This window comes from Microtus pennsylvanicus, chromosome 10 (genome assembly GCF_037038515.1).
Source record: "Microtus pennsylvanicus isolate mMicPen1 chromosome 10, mMicPen1.hap1, whole genome shotgun sequence".
NCBI lineage: Eukaryota > Metazoa > Chordata > Mammalia > Rodentia > Cricetidae > Microtus > Microtus pennsylvanicus.
This window is the reverse complement of record NC_134588.1, coordinates 103,509,010-103,527,376: the sequence shown is the minus strand read 5'-3', so window position 1 is coordinate 103,527,376 and position 18,367 is coordinate 103,509,010. Positions and strand designations below refer to the sequence as shown.

The following is an 18,367-nucleotide window of genomic DNA, read 5'->3' as shown; positions in this document are numbered from 1 at the left end:
CTATAATGGGCTAAATTTAAACAATTTAAAAGATAATGAAAATAGGTATAAAAATTCAAAGTATCCTGATGTACTACTAAAAAGAATCACAAAACCAGGACTTGAGCATTTTACCAATCACAGACTGCTGAGACAATCTGTCCACTGAGGTATAGGAAAGGTATATGAAGGCTAATTTCCCCTCAGAAGAGACTGCCTGTTTTGCACCTTTTGTAAAATTAGCTTGGAAATAGTTTGGAAATAGTTCTTTGTCGTTGTTAAGCAGCAAACATATCCTAAAGACCTGCTCTCAGGGGGCTGGCAAGACGGCTCCATCAGTATTCCACACAAACACAAGGACCTGAGTCCAGAACCCCAGCAGCTGGGTGAAACTAGTTACAGTGTAACGAGCCAGTGACTGAGGACACTGCAGGGGGACCCACTGGCCAGGCTCAGTGGACCTTGTCTTGAATGAATGAATGAACAATTAAGTCAGCAGCAAGTGGAGACTGCTGAGGGAACACCCTTGCTGTTGACCCTGGCTTCCCCATGCTCCGTCATCACCACAGCGAGGCTCCTTGACTATCCATGTAGTTTGCACCTCATAACGAATCCTCGTACATGAAGTTTAGACCTCCAGCATCTCTTCATTGACAAGTGTTTCAAATAAAGAGGCTGAGCTGACCTGCTGGGTCCTCTCCCCTGTGAGGACATGTGCCAACACACACTGACGACTCTATCCTCAGTGAAGTGGGAGGATTTAGTGCATGTGTCTGAGAGCATCTCATCTAGGGAGAGGTTTGCTAGTTACACCCAAATCCTCTCCCAACCAAGCTGTGTTTCTGAGTTAAGTGAAGAAAACAAGCTGCTCTCAGGCTGCCACAGGCCACTGCCACATCTGAGCGGCAAGGGGGTTCCAGCCCCTGCTTGTAAACAGCACTCCCTGCAGGAGACGCCTCACGCATGTGAGCAGGCCACACTAAATAGAACTATCACCACCAGAAGTTAGACCCTTCTTGCCAAAACATTACCTTTTGCCACCTGGTTCCGACAAGCACGGAGGGACTGAAAAAGACTAAAGCCATCAATAGTCACAATGGCGGCTGGATATAGGATGCTCAGTTCTTCATTCTGTGTGGGGATAAGGAAAAACAGATACAGCAAATCAACACGTGAGGATCACACTCAGTTCAAGGCTATGACTGAATGGTTCAACTGCAGACACAGAGCACTCAGAGGAAGCAGCACAAGGAAGGAAGAATTAGTTTCAGGGCGCCTTCTGGCCAAAGACTTCAACTTCCTCTCCAATATGCGTTTCCCATGTAGTAGGAAACGGTTCCTGGATAATGGCGAGAGTAGAAATCTAGTTTCAGGTCGAGAAAAACAGTCACTATAGAGATGTAAGTCACTGTTCAAAACACAGGGCGTGGTGACACGTGCCTTTGAGTCCAGCATTTGGGAGGCAAACAAGTTCAAGGCCAGCCTGCTCAACAGAGAGTGTTTTAGGACTGTCAGAGTACATAGAGGAATCCAGTCTTTAAAAAAAAAAAAAAAAGAAAGAACAAAACACCTCAACAACCTAAAAAGCCTCCCTTGAAATCAGAGGCCTGTCCCAATACTCATTCTCAAATAAACTCATACATATTTGCTTGAGTCTATCAAACACATTTTATTTATTTACTAATAATGTACACACATTTGGCCTATAGCACACTACTAAGTGTGGTGCCTCTAATTACCAATGCTATGGCTACTTATTTATTTATTTTTCATCTATTCATCCATCCATTTATTTACTGTTACAGAGCTAAGGACTTAAGTCTTGTACACTAGGCAGGCATTTTGTCAATTATGCTTTATTACAATCTAATTTTCCCATTTTATTAAGGACATAGATATGATTTAATTTTGTTTTTTGACACAATCTCCTGCCTCAGTAATTTTTAAAAACCCAATTTCCAGCAGGGCATGATGAAATACACCTGTAATCACAGCACTGGGAAGGCAGAGGTAGGAGGATTGTGGATTCTAGGACAACATGAACTATTCAAAGAAACACCAAACCCCCAAACAACAAACACACCCCCACAGGCACCCTTGACTCCAGTCTCTCACACTGAAGTCTAAAAACCAGTGCTCCAGAGGCCCGTGGATGCACCTATTCCTTCTCCGGGAGCTCTTCTAGCCCTCTCCTCTGTGTCAAGTCAAGTCTGACTTCAGACAAACTTTGATTCTTCTGCTTGCCAATCAGGCTCTCTCTGTTTTCTATGGGCTTCTTTGCCACCCCGTACAAAGTTCTACAGTTGAGCCTTCCCTCACTTTTCTCCTGACTCCTGGAAATAGAATCCTTTCTTGCAGGGGAGGGCTGCTTGTTCGTTTCCCGGCCACCCTGACTCGAAATAATAACACAGAAAATATATTATTTGTAATACTGTTTGGCCTATAGCTTAAGTTAAGTGGCTAACTCTTATATCCTAAACTATCCCATCTCCATTAATCTGTGTATCACCACGTGGCTGTGGCTTACTGGGTAAAGTTCCGTCTCCAGTGGGGCTACATGGCTTCTTTCTGACTCTGCCTACCCTGTCCATATATCTCTTTCAGCCTGGCTTTACTCTGTTAAGCCATTGGCCGAAAGCACCTTCTTTATTAACCAAAGGCAATAAAACATATACACAGCATACATCACCTCCCACATCATTTTCTTCTCCCAATAACCAATTAAACTGCAGCCCATTACCCTGGGCTCACAGCAAATATCACCCCAGGAATTTCCTCCTCTTGGCAGTCAGCTCACCCTTCCCTAAAGGTGTAGTTTATCTTGACTATATGACTGACTAGCTGTTTATGTTATTGATTAATTCATTCTTAGATGCTGACAGACAAAATCTAGCTTCTCACACTGGACTGCTTTTTCTATAACTCCTGCAACTTACTACACAATTTAAATTCATGTATGCATTCAGTATATGTTTGTTTAACATGGAATCTTCTGGAACTAAGTGGCGCAAAAACTAAGATTTGTTATAAAGTTTCAACCCTGTATATTATAAATGGAATAAAAGCATGCTGGTTCAATAGCGCTGTGGTTACTGTTTTACTGTGAGACAAGCACCTTTTTTTACAATAGGTAATTTTGACATTTGAATTAAAATTTAAAAGATATAAAGTTTCATTAATATATTTCCACCTTAAGTTAGTCACTGTAGTGTTTGGCCCCAATAGATCTGAATGCATGTCACCAAGGAGAGGTACTATTAAGAGGTGTGGCCTTGTTTGAGGAAGTGTCACATGGGATTTAGGGTTTCAAATGCTCAAGGCAAGCCAAATGTCTCTCTCTCTCCCTGTCTGCAGATGTAGAACTCTCAGCTCCTTCTCCAGCACTATGCCTGCCTGCATGCCTCCATGCTTCCCACCATGACATCAGCAGACTAAACCTCTGAAACTGTAAGGCAGCCCCAATTCCATGTTTTCCTTTTAGAAAAGTTGCCATGGTCATGGAGTCTTTTCATAGCAATAAAACACTAAGACAGTCATTTTAACACAAAATTTTGTTTATAGAATACAAAGACTGGTATTCTATTTAGTTACAAATTACATTTCTAGACTATGCCAGCTCAGCTAACTGTGCTATCATAAGACAAATCTCTCAATTTCCAGGCGAAACAGCAAACAAAATTGCTTCAAAACAATGTCACTGTTTCTTTTTTCTAATTGATTTTTACATGTATAGCTGTCCTGTCTGCATGTATGTGTATCATATATGCCCAGTGCCTGTAGAGAGAGAGTGTCAGGTCCCCTGGACGTTACAGGTGGTTTTGAGCCACCATGTGCATTCTGGGAACTGAATCTGAGAACCCTGAAAGAGCATCCAGTGCTCTTAACTGCTGAGCGCTCCCTCCAGCCCCGCCACTGTCACTCTGAACATAATCTTTACATTACCTGTTCGGTCACTCCAGGGTGTCGGGGGATTTCATAGGTCCTGCACTTAAGCTGAAGCACTTTGTCCTCATTCAAGAGTTGTGCAAGCAAAAGCACACCACTCTAGAAGCAAGCACAGAAAAGGGCCCTGCTGGTTTTCTCCAGTGTCACTGAATGGGGAGAAGGCAAACAGTCTATTTCCCAATAGCATCCCAAGCACACCGGTCCACTTTTTTGCAAGTGGAAAGTATCTCTTTCTTTTACAGACAGCTCCTCACCTGTCCTTTCACCCCATAAAGCAGTGGTTCTCAACCTGTGGGTCACAATCCCCAAAGACCATTGGAAAACAGACATTTACATCACAATTCCTAATAGCAGAAAAATTATTAGGAAGTAGCAATGAAATAATCTTATGGTTGGGGGTCACCACAACATGAGGAATTGTGTTAAAGGTGAACAGCGTTAGGAAGGTGGAGAACCGCTGCTAAATTATCAGTTACTATTTCCAGCATTCATAGTAAGACTATCCTCTTAGATTCCCGGCTGCAGCCTTGGTAACGAAGTCACCGGTGGCACAATGTGATGCTCAGCACTGCAGTCAGCTAGCTCTCTCTACTGCTGGAAACCCAACTCACCTCGGTGTAGAACCGCACATAACCAGACGTGAACCCCACCACAATGCAGGTCCAGTCAGGACGCCCAGTGGAACTCCTGTCACAAATAAAATTGATGATTGTAATGTCTTGGCTATCAAAGCAGAAGAGACACAGAGCCTGTACTCATCCTTACCTCTTCTGGCTTGCCAGTGGGATGCAGAGAGCACTGGTCACATACTCCCTACAGGCAGAAACAAAAGAAAATCATGAGCTCAGACATTGTGCTTAGCAATAAAGTGAGTGTGTGTGTGTGTGTGTGTGTGTGTGTGTGTGAGAGAGAGAGAGAGAGAGAGAGAGAGAGAGAGAGAGAGAGAGAGAGAGAGAGAGAGAATAGATGGAAGATGATATCCTGTGGAGCAGTTTTATTTAACACGTAACTGAAAACAATAAAATCCACACATATAACATGTAACATAACAAAAAGCAGTGCTTTTCCACTTGGTATTGACATGAAACAAAGAAAAACTATATAAATCACTGCACAGAAAACCTAGAAATTCTCAAAGGTTGCCAGGCAGCCATTTCCCAGCATCCCTGTCTTCTGCAGTTCAGAGACACCCTGCCTGCCTCCTTGGTTTGAAGTGGGTGCAGGGCAGAAGGAACCGGCTACTGGATTTCTGTGGGGTTTGATCTTAGGAACTTGAGATATTTTGCCCAGTTGGGCTCTTCTTTTACATTTGAAAGTCACTGATCCTAATAAGCTATTTTTTTTAAAAGATGTTTATTTTTTGTAAATGGGTGTTTCAACTACATGTATTCTGTGCACCATGTGTGTGCCCGGTGCCCGAGGTTTTGGAAGACGGTATCATATCCTCTGGAATCAGAGTAGCTGAACCTGGAGCTTTTGCAGAGCAACAAGTGGTCTTACTACGCTGCCTCTCCAGCCCCCTATGACCTATTTCTAAGCACATATGAAGGTTGTTTCTGAAAAGTGATTTCCTTTACCTGACATGTGAATTTGAGATATTGGTAGGGGCTCAAAGAAAAAGACTTGAAATCTAAACATCTACTGACTGGCTTTGCTTAAACCATCAAACCAAAAAAAGCTGTTCAAGGCAACATACATGCAGCTCCACAGACCATGTTCAGCAACCAGGAAGCAGTCCATCTTCCCTTGTTGTTGCTCAGGTGGTATATCTGCTTTGCATTTCTGACAGAAATGACGTGCCTTAGAGTCCATGAGAACGGTGACTCTGTCATGCTGGTGACAGTGGAAAGCATCTCACTGAGGATCTACAATGCACGGGCATGGATGGGCATTTCCCGAGTGACTGGCCTTCAACAAGATTCTTATTATTCTGATCACAGCTTTGACACGGAATAACATTTAGCTCAAGCTTCCAGGCTATCATGTCCACCTTATAATCACTCTAGGGAATCATGATTCTACTTACTAGGTAAATAACTTGCATTCTAGAGTTTAAGAATTAAAGTAATACCTCTACTTCTAAGTATGAGCCTGTGCCGGCTGGTTTTTGTCAGCCTGACACAATCGGGAGTCATCTGGGAAAGGGAACCCTCAGTTGATAAAATGCCTCCCCAGATTGCCTATAGACAGGTCTGTGGGGGCATTTTCTTGATTAAAGATTGATATGGGATCCAGCCCACTGTAGGCAGTGCCATCTTGGGGAGGTGATCCTGGGGTGTGTAAGAGGCTGAGCAAGCCAGTAAGTATCATTCTTCAGTGGCCTTTGCTTCAGTTCCTGCCTTAAGCTCCCAGCCTGGAACTTAATGATGGACTATCAGCTGTAAGGCAAATAAATTCTTTGTGCCTTGTTTGGATCATGGTGTTTATCACAGCAATAGGAAGCAAGAGAGGACAAAGCCCAGAGGATAACGGCTGACCTTACTTTCTGTAGATAAACAAAGCTAGTGCTGGAGAACAAAGGGGAAGAACAGTGCAAAGGAATTTTATGAGATGCTTTCTGAAACTTCCTCACATTCTTCACAGGCTGTAGAGATGGTTCAGCAGCTAAGAACAAGAGCTGCTCTTGCAGAAGATCGGGTTCAGATCTGACACTCTCATTTGACTTCTGTGGGTACCAGGCACATTCTTGGTGCATATGCCCACATGCAGGCAAAATATTCATACACATAAAATTAAATAAATAAGTCTTTAATTTTATTTTAAATTTTATTCAGATTAGGGTTTATAAAAAATTGTAAGAGCAATAAAACAAATAACAAAAACTAACCAAATAGTTCTCTACAACCAGTAAAGTTGGGAAGGACACACACACACAAACACACATACACACAAAACTTGTAAGCAATGAAACAGATGCATTTACAAACACACCCATTTTGTACATCTCACACACAGACTGACAGATAGTACCTACCCTTCTTCCACACTCAAGGCGCCACTCCAACCAACAGCAAACTGCATTTCTTCCTTTCCTTTATCACCATGCTTCCATTTTGCTTGGGAAAAAAAGATAAAATAAAACCAGTAATTTACTTATAAATTTTGATCTTTCCCCTTTAAGAAGCTGAGTATAATAAATCAGTTCTGTAGAGTCTGACTTGGGTACTCATTACAGATCAAGACACGTTTTTAGTTTTTAAGAGCATTTCTGTAGGACCATCTGGTCCCCTAGCCTTTGGTCTCCCCTTCCTCCAGTTTAAACCAACTTATTACTCTATTTAAAGTTTCTGTAGAATAAAGTTATGAAAGCACATGTACCACCATACTGGCTTTATTGAGAAGACTACTTTTATTTTCAAATGGCAAGGGAATGTTTTGCATTAGAGTTTTGCCATGGGAATGAACTTTCTCTGTAAGACTACCCACAAACATCTTATACATAATCTTCCTTTGTTCTATGGTCTTTTTCAGCCTGCGTAGCTCCAAATCCTAATACTTAATCTTCAACAAAAATCTGTGAGCTGAAAACCTATGCACCAAGTGAAAATTTACAGCAACTTGAGTTTTCAAGCAGCAGCCACTTTCACTGTGTGAGGGGCCAGTTGCAGCCCCTTTCAGCACTAAGTATCCCTCAGTTTTTAAGGACAGCTTAAAAACAAACAAATGACAACCAGAGGCAACGCAGAATAAAAAGGAAGTACTCTAAGGAGAAGGCTCAGCCTGTTAAGTGCTTGCAAACAATGAGGACCTGAGCTCCATCCCTAGCACTCACACACAGACACACACACACACACACACAGACACAAGGGAGGTAGTTAAGTAGGTAGAAAGGAGAGGGGGGAGGGGAGGGGAGGGGAGGGGAGGGGAGGAGAGGAGAGGAGGAGAGGGGAGGAGAGGAGAGGAGAGGAGAGGCCTGTATGCTCAGTGCCAGAGACAGGACAATGCCAGGGTTCAGCCAGTTCAGACAGGATGAGCTCACATGTGAAGAAGGGACTGCACATACATGTGCGCACACATACACATACCCCAAAAGGGAAATATTCTATTTATATATTAAATGTTGTGCATAAATTACAGAACTGCCATATAATGTAGAATAGAAATAACACCTTTCCGAGGGCACGTTCTGCTCTAACCTCTGCACTAAAATGGAGGCAGCAGAGAACAAGGTACTTACGCACTAGAAACGCAGCCTTTTGCTCCCGGGCTATCACCATAAGATCACTGGTTGGAGATAAGGATAAAACACATTCTTGAAGCCAGGAAGTTTTTTGTGTTTTAGAAGCATTTCCTTCTTCTTCCTATGCATAAAAATGCAACTACTATGAATGCAAAAAATTTAAAGAACACTGCAACTATGCCTGCCTGTCATAAATGAAAGGGAGAGAAAAGAAATATTCTCAATTCTTCCATACCAAAATATGTCAGTGACAGCCACAAAACAAATTACTACTAGAAACACATCTGTTGTGAAAACTAACACAAAACCTTCATACATAAATAGCATAGCATTAGCAGGATGCAACACAAGAAACACTCAGTAGTAACTCCAGATTAGGAATTCTAACACACAGTAAAAAGGTCTTTAGAAAAATCTCTCTCAGGATCAGCAAGATGGCTGGACAAGCAAAGCTGCCTGCCACCAAGCCTTAAGACTTGAGTTCTAGTTCCAGAACTCATATCTTGGAATGAGAAAACAGACTCCGCCAAGTTATCCTCTGACTCCCACACATGTGCTATAACACGTACATTACCTCAACTATGTGTATGTGTCACACATATATATACACACATACACACAACACACACACAGATAAGTATCTTTCAGCAGGCTCTAGCCAACTAGTGGTCTATTCTGGAGAGAACCAGTGAAATTATTAACATATATTACTTTGTACACATAAGCAAATATATTCACTGTGCTTCCCACCTTTTTATCTTGTGAGAATGCACATGTAATATATGCTTACTTTAACATGTTGCTTCTTCATTTCACAAGAAGTTTCTTTATTCTTTTTAAAGACTTCATAGTATTCTGTCAGAAGAACACTTAAAATATGGGATACAGAAGATGTTTTGGATTACCCCAAGCAGCCTCAGCCTCTGGTGTAATTACAGGTGCCTTTTCCCCTTCACGTTAGGAATAAGAATGGATCTGGAGCCATAGCTAAGAAGGCTGCACACTCTTACAGGGAGGCATCATTACTGGCAAAATCCGTATTTTAGTCAAGCTCTTTCTAAAGAGAATTCTATATCTACCTTGTTGTCTTAAAAACATTTTTCTACAAAAAAAACTAGAGAAAGTTATTCCTATAGATAAAAGTCAGCTGTGATTATGTTTCTCCCTGGATCCATTTTTTTGTTTGTTTGGTTGGTTGGATTTTGGTTTTCTGAGACAGGGTTTCTCTGTGTAACAGTCCTGGCTGTCCTGAAACTCACTTTGTAGACCAGGCTGGCCTCAAACTCACAGAGATCTGCCTGCCTCTGCCTCCTGAGTGCTGGGATTAAAGGCGTGTGTCACCATGATCCAGAAGATGCATGGTTTCTGCTAGAACAGGGTCTGTTTACTCCACACAGCACCCCAGGATCCTCAGAGTGGCCCAGCTGTAAGCTGAGGCCATCATACCCTACTGCCTCCCCACTAGTGACTGAGACCCAAAATACTAAGCCTGAGTCTTGGGTTCTTTCATGTAAATGAGATCCCACCTTCAGGTAATCAGGTAATAGCCTGGAAAGAGAGCAAACCACAGAGGAATAGTAAATATTTGGTTAAAAAAAAATAGTGATAGCTCAGGGATTATAGGCACACACTACCACACCCAGCAAAGTATGGGTATTCTTAAGGTATTTCTTTAACCATACATTTAAAATCATCTTTCCTTTTTCCCTCTGAGATGGTCTAAATGAAAATGGCCCTATAGAGTCATAGGGAGTGGCATTATTGGAGGTATAGCCTGATTGGAGGAAGTGTGTCACATCCAGGTGGGTTTCAGAAGTTCAAGCCAGGCCCCTTGTCAGGTTCTCTTCCTGCTATGTGTGGATCCAGATGTAGAACTCTCAGCTACCTTCCCACCATGTTTGCCTGCATGCCACCGTGCTTCCTGCCATGATGATGATGGACTAAACAAACATCTGAACTGTAAGTCAGGCTGAATTAAATGCTTTCCTTTATAAGATTTGCTGCCAGGTGTGGTGGTGCACACCTTTAATTCCAGCATTCAGGAGGCAAAGGCAGGTGGATCTCTGAGTTCGAGACCAGCCTGGTCTACAAACTGAGTTCAAGAATAGTCAGGACTACACAGAGAAACATTGCCTGGTAGGGAGCTGGGGAGGGGGGGTTGCTGTGGTCATAGTGTCTCTTCATAGCAATAAAACCCTAACTAAGACACCCTCTATGTAGAGTTCCAGTTCCTTTGGTAACCACACCCTGCTCCGACCCCTTCTTGAAAATGTGGCCACAAGGGTTCTTAGGAATCCAGGTCAAGGCTCAGGGCAGCAGCAGCAGAAACAGAAGCTATGCATGAAGGATGGAGATGTATCTGAAGGAGTTTCTGTGTCAGATCTTTAAAAGACACTACAAGTCAAAGCAGAAATAATTTGACAAAAACACCAGGCTAGGGACAATAAAGAAGCCCCCACCTCAGGTTAGATAACAATCAACTAGTACTAGCACAGAATTTCCAGCTTCTCAACAGGCAACAAACTGCACATCACGAGCTATGAAGCCCAAGGCATTGGTGCACTTTTGGTAGCTGGGAAGATGCAGGCTCACTGCTCAAATACAAGAACCTTTGCCTACCAGTTAGGTTTCTGGAAAAACCTACCTACAATAATGGTCCACGGTGACTCCTATTGCTCCCTGAAGCCGGTGATCCTAAAATAACACTACTAACTGAAAAGATGGCTAATTTCCCAAATGAGGCAAAAAAAAAAAAAAAAAAGAAAGAAAACAAAGTACCTCAAGCTTAAGTGGCCACAGGCCCTGGAGAAGGCACTCGCTCTAACCCAGGGCTTCGTCATATCCTTAACAGTCTTCTTTTTGGTTTTCAGCCTACAAATTTGTCAGATGAATCGTTCTTTCAAGATGTGTCAGATGATACTCCTGCAGCACCATAACCAGCCTTTGCTTGCAGACAGCTGCTACCATGCCGATGAATCATCATTTGCCTGATGTCTACTGGTGTCTCCACTGCTATATATGAAGCAGCCACCAAAGCAGCCAGGGCAGTTTCTCCATTTGCACGCTTGACCTTGGATGTTCTTTCCAAGTTGTTTATTACAGGGGTGCCAGGACAATCCAGTGTTCTCAGGGTCTGTCCGCATACTCACTGTAGTTCTAGTGGGTGGCCACCAAACTCAGAAATACTCACTTGCACTTTCTGAAAGCAAGAAAGGCAATGCAAAAGCAAGGTCCCCAGGCTGTGTTTCCTGCAGTCTACTTCTAATTTATGTTATGCCCAATGCTTTTCAAACTTCCTTTTCCTTCCTTTCTTGGGGTAAGGTATGGTGGGATTTTTTGCCCCACACAAAATTCTACAGAACAGTTCAAAAGACTAGACAGAGGAGAGATGGCAAAGCTACACAGCCTCTCTGCCGAACCCTTCGGCTCACACATACAGCCAGCATAGAAAGACCAAAGTCTGAACCACTCAATTTAAAGATCTTATAGTCTTCTCAAAATCAAAATGGGGCAAAGCATGAACTCTGATTTGGTTATAATAAAAAAGCCTCCAACACAGAAAAGTATAACAAAAAAACCTATACTCTGAATCTTGATTTTTTAAAAAGATTTATTTAGTTAGTTATGTATACAACATTTTGCCTGCATATATGCTCGCACACCAGAAGAGGGCACCAGATCTCATTACAGATGGTTGTGAGCCACCATGTGGTTGCTAGGAATGGAACTCAGGACCTCTGAAAGAGCAGCCAGTGCTCTTAACCACTGAGCCATCTCTCCAGCTCTGAATCTCGATTTTTTACAATAGAGGAAGTTAGTAACTTTACAGTTTACTTCACAGGAAACTCAGGATTATTTGTTATTACTTTCCTGGTTTGGTGCTAAGGATTGGGCCCAGAGCCTAGGGTGCAACAGGCAAGTGCACAACTAGTCTATTGTTATTTATGTCTAAACTGTAGAGTGAAATACTATTTTATGAGATTTTGCAAGTGTCTACTTAATTGCCCATTTAACTGTCTATATAGAAAAAGCCAACACGGAAAAATCCCGGGCATTGGTAATGATAATTATTATTAGTGTTGGAGAGTAAAACGCTTCCATTTTTATGTAATACCTGAGTTTTCTGTAATAATCATGGCAAAACAATTTTGTTTTTTATTAAAAGCTGCATGTCACAATGAATTACAATGGAATTCCAAACCTAACAACCCATGTGTCTCTATTTCCTGAATAAATATTTGACACTAAATACTGACAGTAAATCTCTTTACTCCATCAGGTGCTGTGTGGTACAAGGAAGTTCCAAATAATAATCTACTCAGAGACTCTGCCATTTAGTTGTTAGAGCAACATAATCAATAAATAATAACAATTAGTGTCCGGTTTAGGTCAGAATAGATCTAATAGCTAAATCAAATGCTTTAAGCTGCTATTAGATTTTAGAAACAATAAAAAGCAGTAAGTGCTCGCCAAAAAGATTTATATATTGAGAACATAAGATGACCAATAAAAGATTAAAACATTAACAAGCATTTCATACTATCCCAAATTTAAAGTTTGCTAATATAGTAGGGGTCCAACAATTTAGAATATATTTAAAGGTTAGAACCCCACTAAAAAAATCAACAACACAATGTATTCACTTCTTAGTATTTTGTCTCTCAGTCTTTAAGTTTTTTAAATGAATACAAAGTAAACAATAGCACTCAACTGGCCAAAAGTAGCTGGGGAGCTTGCTCAAAGGTGGAAGGGCTTGCTATGCAAGCATGAAGACCAGAGTTAGGATCCTTGGGATCTATGTCAAAGTCAGGTGGGTATGGAAGCCTGCCATCAATTGCAGCACTCTGAAGGTGGCGACCTGAGTAAGCTGACTAGGTAGGCTAGCCAGACGAGCCACATCTTAGACCTTGCCTCAATGAAGAGGGTGGAGAGCAACTGAGAAAGACAACCCCGGGCCTCATGAGTACTCATGTACACACAGGCAGAGACTGGAGAACCACAGTAAAACCTCTGCACTCCTGACAAGTTTGAGCGTAATCACGCTTTCCTCTGGGTGACCATTCTCTGGACAGAAACTGTCTGGTGGGACCTTCAGCCCCCACCCATACCTCTGCCCCCAAAAGAAAACCAAGACTGTGTCCACACGATGTCAAATCACTGTCCTTGTTCAAAGGGAACAAAAAAACTTCTGAATGAGAGTGACTAGGTTACACTTGGCTCGCATTAGTAAAAAAGAAAGGCCACTGGCTAAAAAAGTATTTCTCAGAGTCAAAGGTCCAAGCTGCTAGTGAGAACTGGACTTGAAAAAGAGACTGTGGTCACCTTCCGGGATGGCGTGAAGCAGATCCTTAGCGAGGCTGGAAAGCCCTCTTCTGCCTTTAGCTAAGTTGGCTAAGTTGGAAGCGCAGAGGCCGGCTGAGGAGCGCTGAGGGAGGACGTGCGCCTAGCCCGGCGCTCTGAGCCCCGGGGCTGCAGTCAGAGCCTTTCTAAAACCAAACGGTGGGGCGCCAGATGATGGCGGAAGAAACAAAATAATCCCACACCAGTTTCAAATTATGAATAATAAAGGGTTATTTATTTAAGGGAAACTTACAGATCACTGTCCTAGATAACAGTCTTCTGGCGAACAGGAACAGAGTGTAGCAGGGGAAGTGAGAGCCGGAAGCAAGAGAGTGAGCACATGCTTTACAGCCCCCTTTACAGGCTAAGAGACCACGCCCCAGAGGGCAGGTATCTTAAATGCTATTGGCTAAAGGAGTGGACTGTGTTCCCACAGCAGCAGATGCCATCAAAGTGTAATGGAAGTAAAGCAATACAGCTGGAGATTTCCAGAACCATCTCAAATGACTGATACTCTAAAAAACATGTAATCTGCATGAGTTATATTCCAATTTTTGGCCTATAAACAAACATTTCTCCAGGGCTCCTTTCCAATCTGCATACTTTCATTCCCTAATAATTTAATAAATCATGATTGCCCTAGAAAATCATGTTACACATGATTTTTGTAAAACAGATGGAAAATACTTCAAAGTACTTTGAGTAGAAATTCTCCATGCTGCCCACTGGAGCTGAGGACCTGGGCAGAACTTTCCTAGGTCCATTCCTATCCTGTCTACTATCTGGTTACGATGGAGTCAGCCAATTCTATCCTTCCTACCGCTTACTCTAATGCACCAATGAAAGAACGCCTTACCAATTTAGGTTAACTTAAGCCTCCATGAGCTTCTTCCAAAACTGTCTCAGGCCCCTTTACAGCTTGAGACTGAACAAACATTCTATGTTCACCACTGACTTCCCACATCAAAGCAACCATGTCCCAACCAAAAACTCTTGCAACACTAGCAAATAAAACACAAACCCTTGCAAAGTAATTTACTGTTGCCCACAGGACTGCCGATGATCTCCTGGACAGTAAGTTTGTTTATCTTCTATTCCAGGTTCCCCTAGTCAGCCACGCCCTTACCATGATGCTACCAATCTGTTACTATTGAGGAAGACTGCTACACTTTTCCTTACATCCCAGTTCATCCTGAATATCTGTTTCTGCTTGTCTCCTCACTCTCTCATTGCACTTCCTTGTAGACAAGTAGGAATTCATCAGTTGTAATCATTTGCCCAATTAGAGCTGTGATCAATTAAACATGGAAACATTACTTTGGACACTGTATACATTGAATTGTATTCCCCCTGGCACCTTAACTTAGATATTTAAGCAGCAGCCCCATGTGTCTGTACTGAGCATAGGGATTATAAGAAAAAGTTTATGTTAATTGAGGTCCTGAGGGCTGCACCTTACCTATGGGACTATAGGACTCATATCCTAAGAAGAGATATGTGGGCAGAACACATATCCACAGTCCACGCTTGTTCACAGAGAAGCCAATGAGGACACAGGAGCACAACTGTCTGGAGCAGCCAGAGGAGGGGCAAGACCTGGCATCTTGATCTTCAACCATGACAAAATAAATATTTGTTCTTTAAGTGACCCAGTCTGTGGTAATGTGTTTTGGCAGTCTGACCAGACAATTATAAGGTGAAATATCTATAGGGAAAAGATATACCTAAACCTCAAAGGCCACTAGTGTCATAGTCATAGACTTGGATATGGCTCTTACTGATGCAGATACCGGAATATCATTTTATTGTTTTGTTTGGAGAAAGAGGATTTTATTGTTCAGTGACATTATTGTTAAAAGCATATAGAAAATATGTCTGGAAAGATTACTCAGTAGTTAAGAATGTTTATCATTTTTCCAGGAAATATAAGTTCAGTTCCTAGCATCCATGTTGAGTAGTTCACAACCACCTGTAACTCCAGTTCCAGGCAGGCAGGCACACACAGACACACTCACACATACACATATACATGCAATCACACATGTTGACATACACACATGCACACACACGCACATACACAATTTTTTTAAACCCAGGAAAAAGTACTTTGCTTTCATTTTTAGATATAGGTGAGTGTGAGAAAGACAAGACAACCTGAGAAGCAAGCCCAGGAAATACAACCAGGTTGCTGCTATTTCCAAGCAATTCGCAGTGCAGGCAGGAAGGAGCCTCACTGATGACAAACCAAACTGGATAGAAGCCCAGAGGAGGGTCTATTCTATGCCTTCTCTACAAGCCAGGGGCCGGCAGTGGAGCCAGTTGTGCCCGACTTGGGGCACATGCCCTTCAAGCTCTTGATGCACTTGGCGCTGCCGATGAGTTTGCCCTCCACAGCGAGTTAGAAGATAGGTCAAGCACGAGTGAAGATTCAGGCTACAGTTGTTTGGTCCCTCGAGGTTTTAGTTCACACTGACCAACGGACTCTTGAAAGTAGACAGTGACCACAGACCCAGACCTCCCCAGCCATGAACTGGTTTCTCGGCATGACTGAGATTCTCCCAGGAAGAAGCCAAACCTTTCTGTCGTGAAAGGCCCTCTTGCCACCGTTTTTATCTGCATCGCCCTTCAAAGTGGCTTTAATGTCTTCTTTGGAGAGAGAAGTCACTGTGACCAGAGTTCCCCCACCAAGGTGACAGTGCCAAATGCTTTGAGATTCAGCTTTATGAGCTGGCGGGACAGCTGTGGCCGTCACAGAGTAGAAGCATGCACAGGGACTCCTCTCCTAGACCAGGGACACAAACATCTTGGTGGGACTCCACACTGGCTCGCTGCAGTTTCCTCCTTACGATCCTTTGCAGATGCCACACTCTTCATGTTGGCCGTGTTCCTCCTGCCACCATCGTTCACATCATTTAACTTACTGCTTTTTCTTGCTGCTGTCACTTCCTCACAGGTGACTTCCACTCCACTGGGTCCAACACTTGTTACAGCTGACAGCTCAGAATAAGAAGAGCAAAACAGGCTTCTCCTTTTTTTTAAAAAAAAGTTTTTTTTCCAGATTCCCAGTATTAAATCTCTTAAATATGAAAGCCTTTTACTCTTTCAAGTCATCAAAATGAGAACCAACTTTCAAAGTGATGAGCGGTATAGAGAAATAAAAAGCACCCTGGAGTTCATACTGTTTTCTCCTGTGCTCAAGAGACACGAGCTGGCCTCCGGGTAAGCAGCACTCAGTTTCGGTGGCTGCTGCTTCCCTGACTCTTTGAAAGCTCTCAGTCAGCTGTCCTCATGCCACTGCTGCACCAAGGACTAGCTCTCCAAAGATGGAGCAACGGAAGCAAACGCTGACTTTGCTCCACTATTCACCACAGTCTCTGCCCAGTGGCAGCTGAGAATCCCTTCAGTGTTTACAGATACAGCGTCTTGACACAAGAGTAAGTGAACAGCAAGACTTTCTACTCCCACTGTTGGCGCCATCTTTAATGTGGCAAAACCCAGTTATGTTCTAGGGGAAGTTTGAGGTCTGTTCCTAGTGACAATTCCGGAAGTCCCGTGAGAGTGAAATAATGAAAAGGAGAAAGACTCCCAGACCACAAACAAATGATGTAGGTCAGTCTTGTTTTAATTGTGCACGAGATGCTCAGAACAGGTAAATCCATACACAGAAAGTAAATCAGTTGTTACTGGAGGGCAGGTAATGTATTTTGGGGGTTCTTCTAGGGTAATTAAAATATTATGGACTTAGATCATGATGATAGTTACAGAACTTCGAGAATACTAAGAAAATTGAGTTATATACCGAAAGGTGAATTACATGGTATGTGAGTCATGTCAATATAATATACATTAAACATAACAATACCGATACAAATCTGAGTGATTGAAATGGCACCCTAACATTTGTTTAACACAAGAGAATGGAGTAAAGAGTTAGAAGACAGTGATGGCCAATCCTGGTTGTCACTGACTGGAACTGGGAAGGACCTCACAGCCGGTCACAGGCGCTGAGTGGAGTTAGTTTCCACTCTGTCATCTTAAAACGGGGGCAGCACCTTCCAATGCAACCCACACAAAGAGGTCTTAGAAAATGTGCTGGGTTTTGCTCCTTTTCTCTATTCCTGCTGGCTGCTCATTCACCCTACTACTGAAAGCCTTTACTGATACAAGAATCCTGCTTCTTCAAGCTTCCAACATGGACTGACAGGAGCTCCTTGGGAGCCCTCGAGGCCAGCAGCACCATACTAGAACTGCTGAGGTGGCACCTGCACGAACTAAGCAGTTACAGGCTCTTGGCCTCCAGGACAAAGACAGTGAGTGTCGGAGTACTCAGACCATGTCATGTGCTATCCTAAGACAGTGAGTGTCGGAGTACTCAGTCCATGTCATGTGCTATCCTAAGACAGTGAGTGTCGGAGTACTCAGACCATGTCATGTGCCAGCCTAAGACAGTGATTGCCTGAGTACTCAGACCATGTCATGTGCTATCCTAAGACAGTGAGTGTCGGAGTACTCAGACCATGTCATGTGCTATCCTAAGACAGTGATTGTCGGAGTACTCAGACCATGTCATGTGCTATCCTAAGACAGTGATTGTCGGAGTACTCAGACCATGTCATGTGCTATCCTAAGACAGTGATTGTCGGAGTACTCAGACCATGTCATGTGCCAGCCTAAGACAGTGATTGCCTGAGTACTCAGTCCATGTCATGTGCTATCCTAAGACAGTGATTGCCTGAGTACTCAGTCCATGTCATGTGCTATCCTAAGACAGTGATTGCCTGAGTACTCAGTCCATGTCATGTGCTATCCTAAGACAGTGACTGTCGGAGTACTCAGACCATGTCATGTGCTATCCTAAGACAGTGACTGTCGGAGTACTCAGACCATGTCATGTGCTATCCTAAGACAGTGATTGTCGGAGTA

General features: G+C 42.9%; 1 protein-coding gene across 3 annotated transcripts in view; it reads right to left on the bottom strand.

Moving 5' to 3' along the window:
- The window catches only part of Rab3gap2 (RAB3 GTPase activating non-catalytic protein subunit 2), an 87,562-nt gene that overhangs the window by 46,418 nt on the left and 22,777 nt on the right, over window positions 1-18,367 (bottom strand). For 2 of the 3 annotated variants that reach the window (XM_075989398.1, XM_075989399.1), the window contains exons 3-8: window positions 8,102-8,225; window positions 6,899-6,980; window positions 4,690-4,737; window positions 4,536-4,611; window positions 3,922-4,023; window positions 1,011-1,110 (exon numbers count right to left, since the gene is read on the bottom strand). In XM_075989398.1, coding sequence (XP_075845513.1) covers window positions 1,011-1,110; window positions 3,922-4,023; window positions 4,536-4,611; window positions 4,690-4,737; window positions 6,899-6,980; window positions 8,102-8,225 — 532 coding nt within the window. Of the gene's footprint in view, window positions 1-1,010; window positions 1,111-3,921; window positions 4,024-4,535; window positions 4,612-4,689; window positions 4,738-6,898; window positions 6,981-8,101; window positions 8,226-10,882; window positions 11,304-18,367 lie in introns of those variants that run through there. The other variant, XM_075989400.1, reaches the window with a different exon arrangement.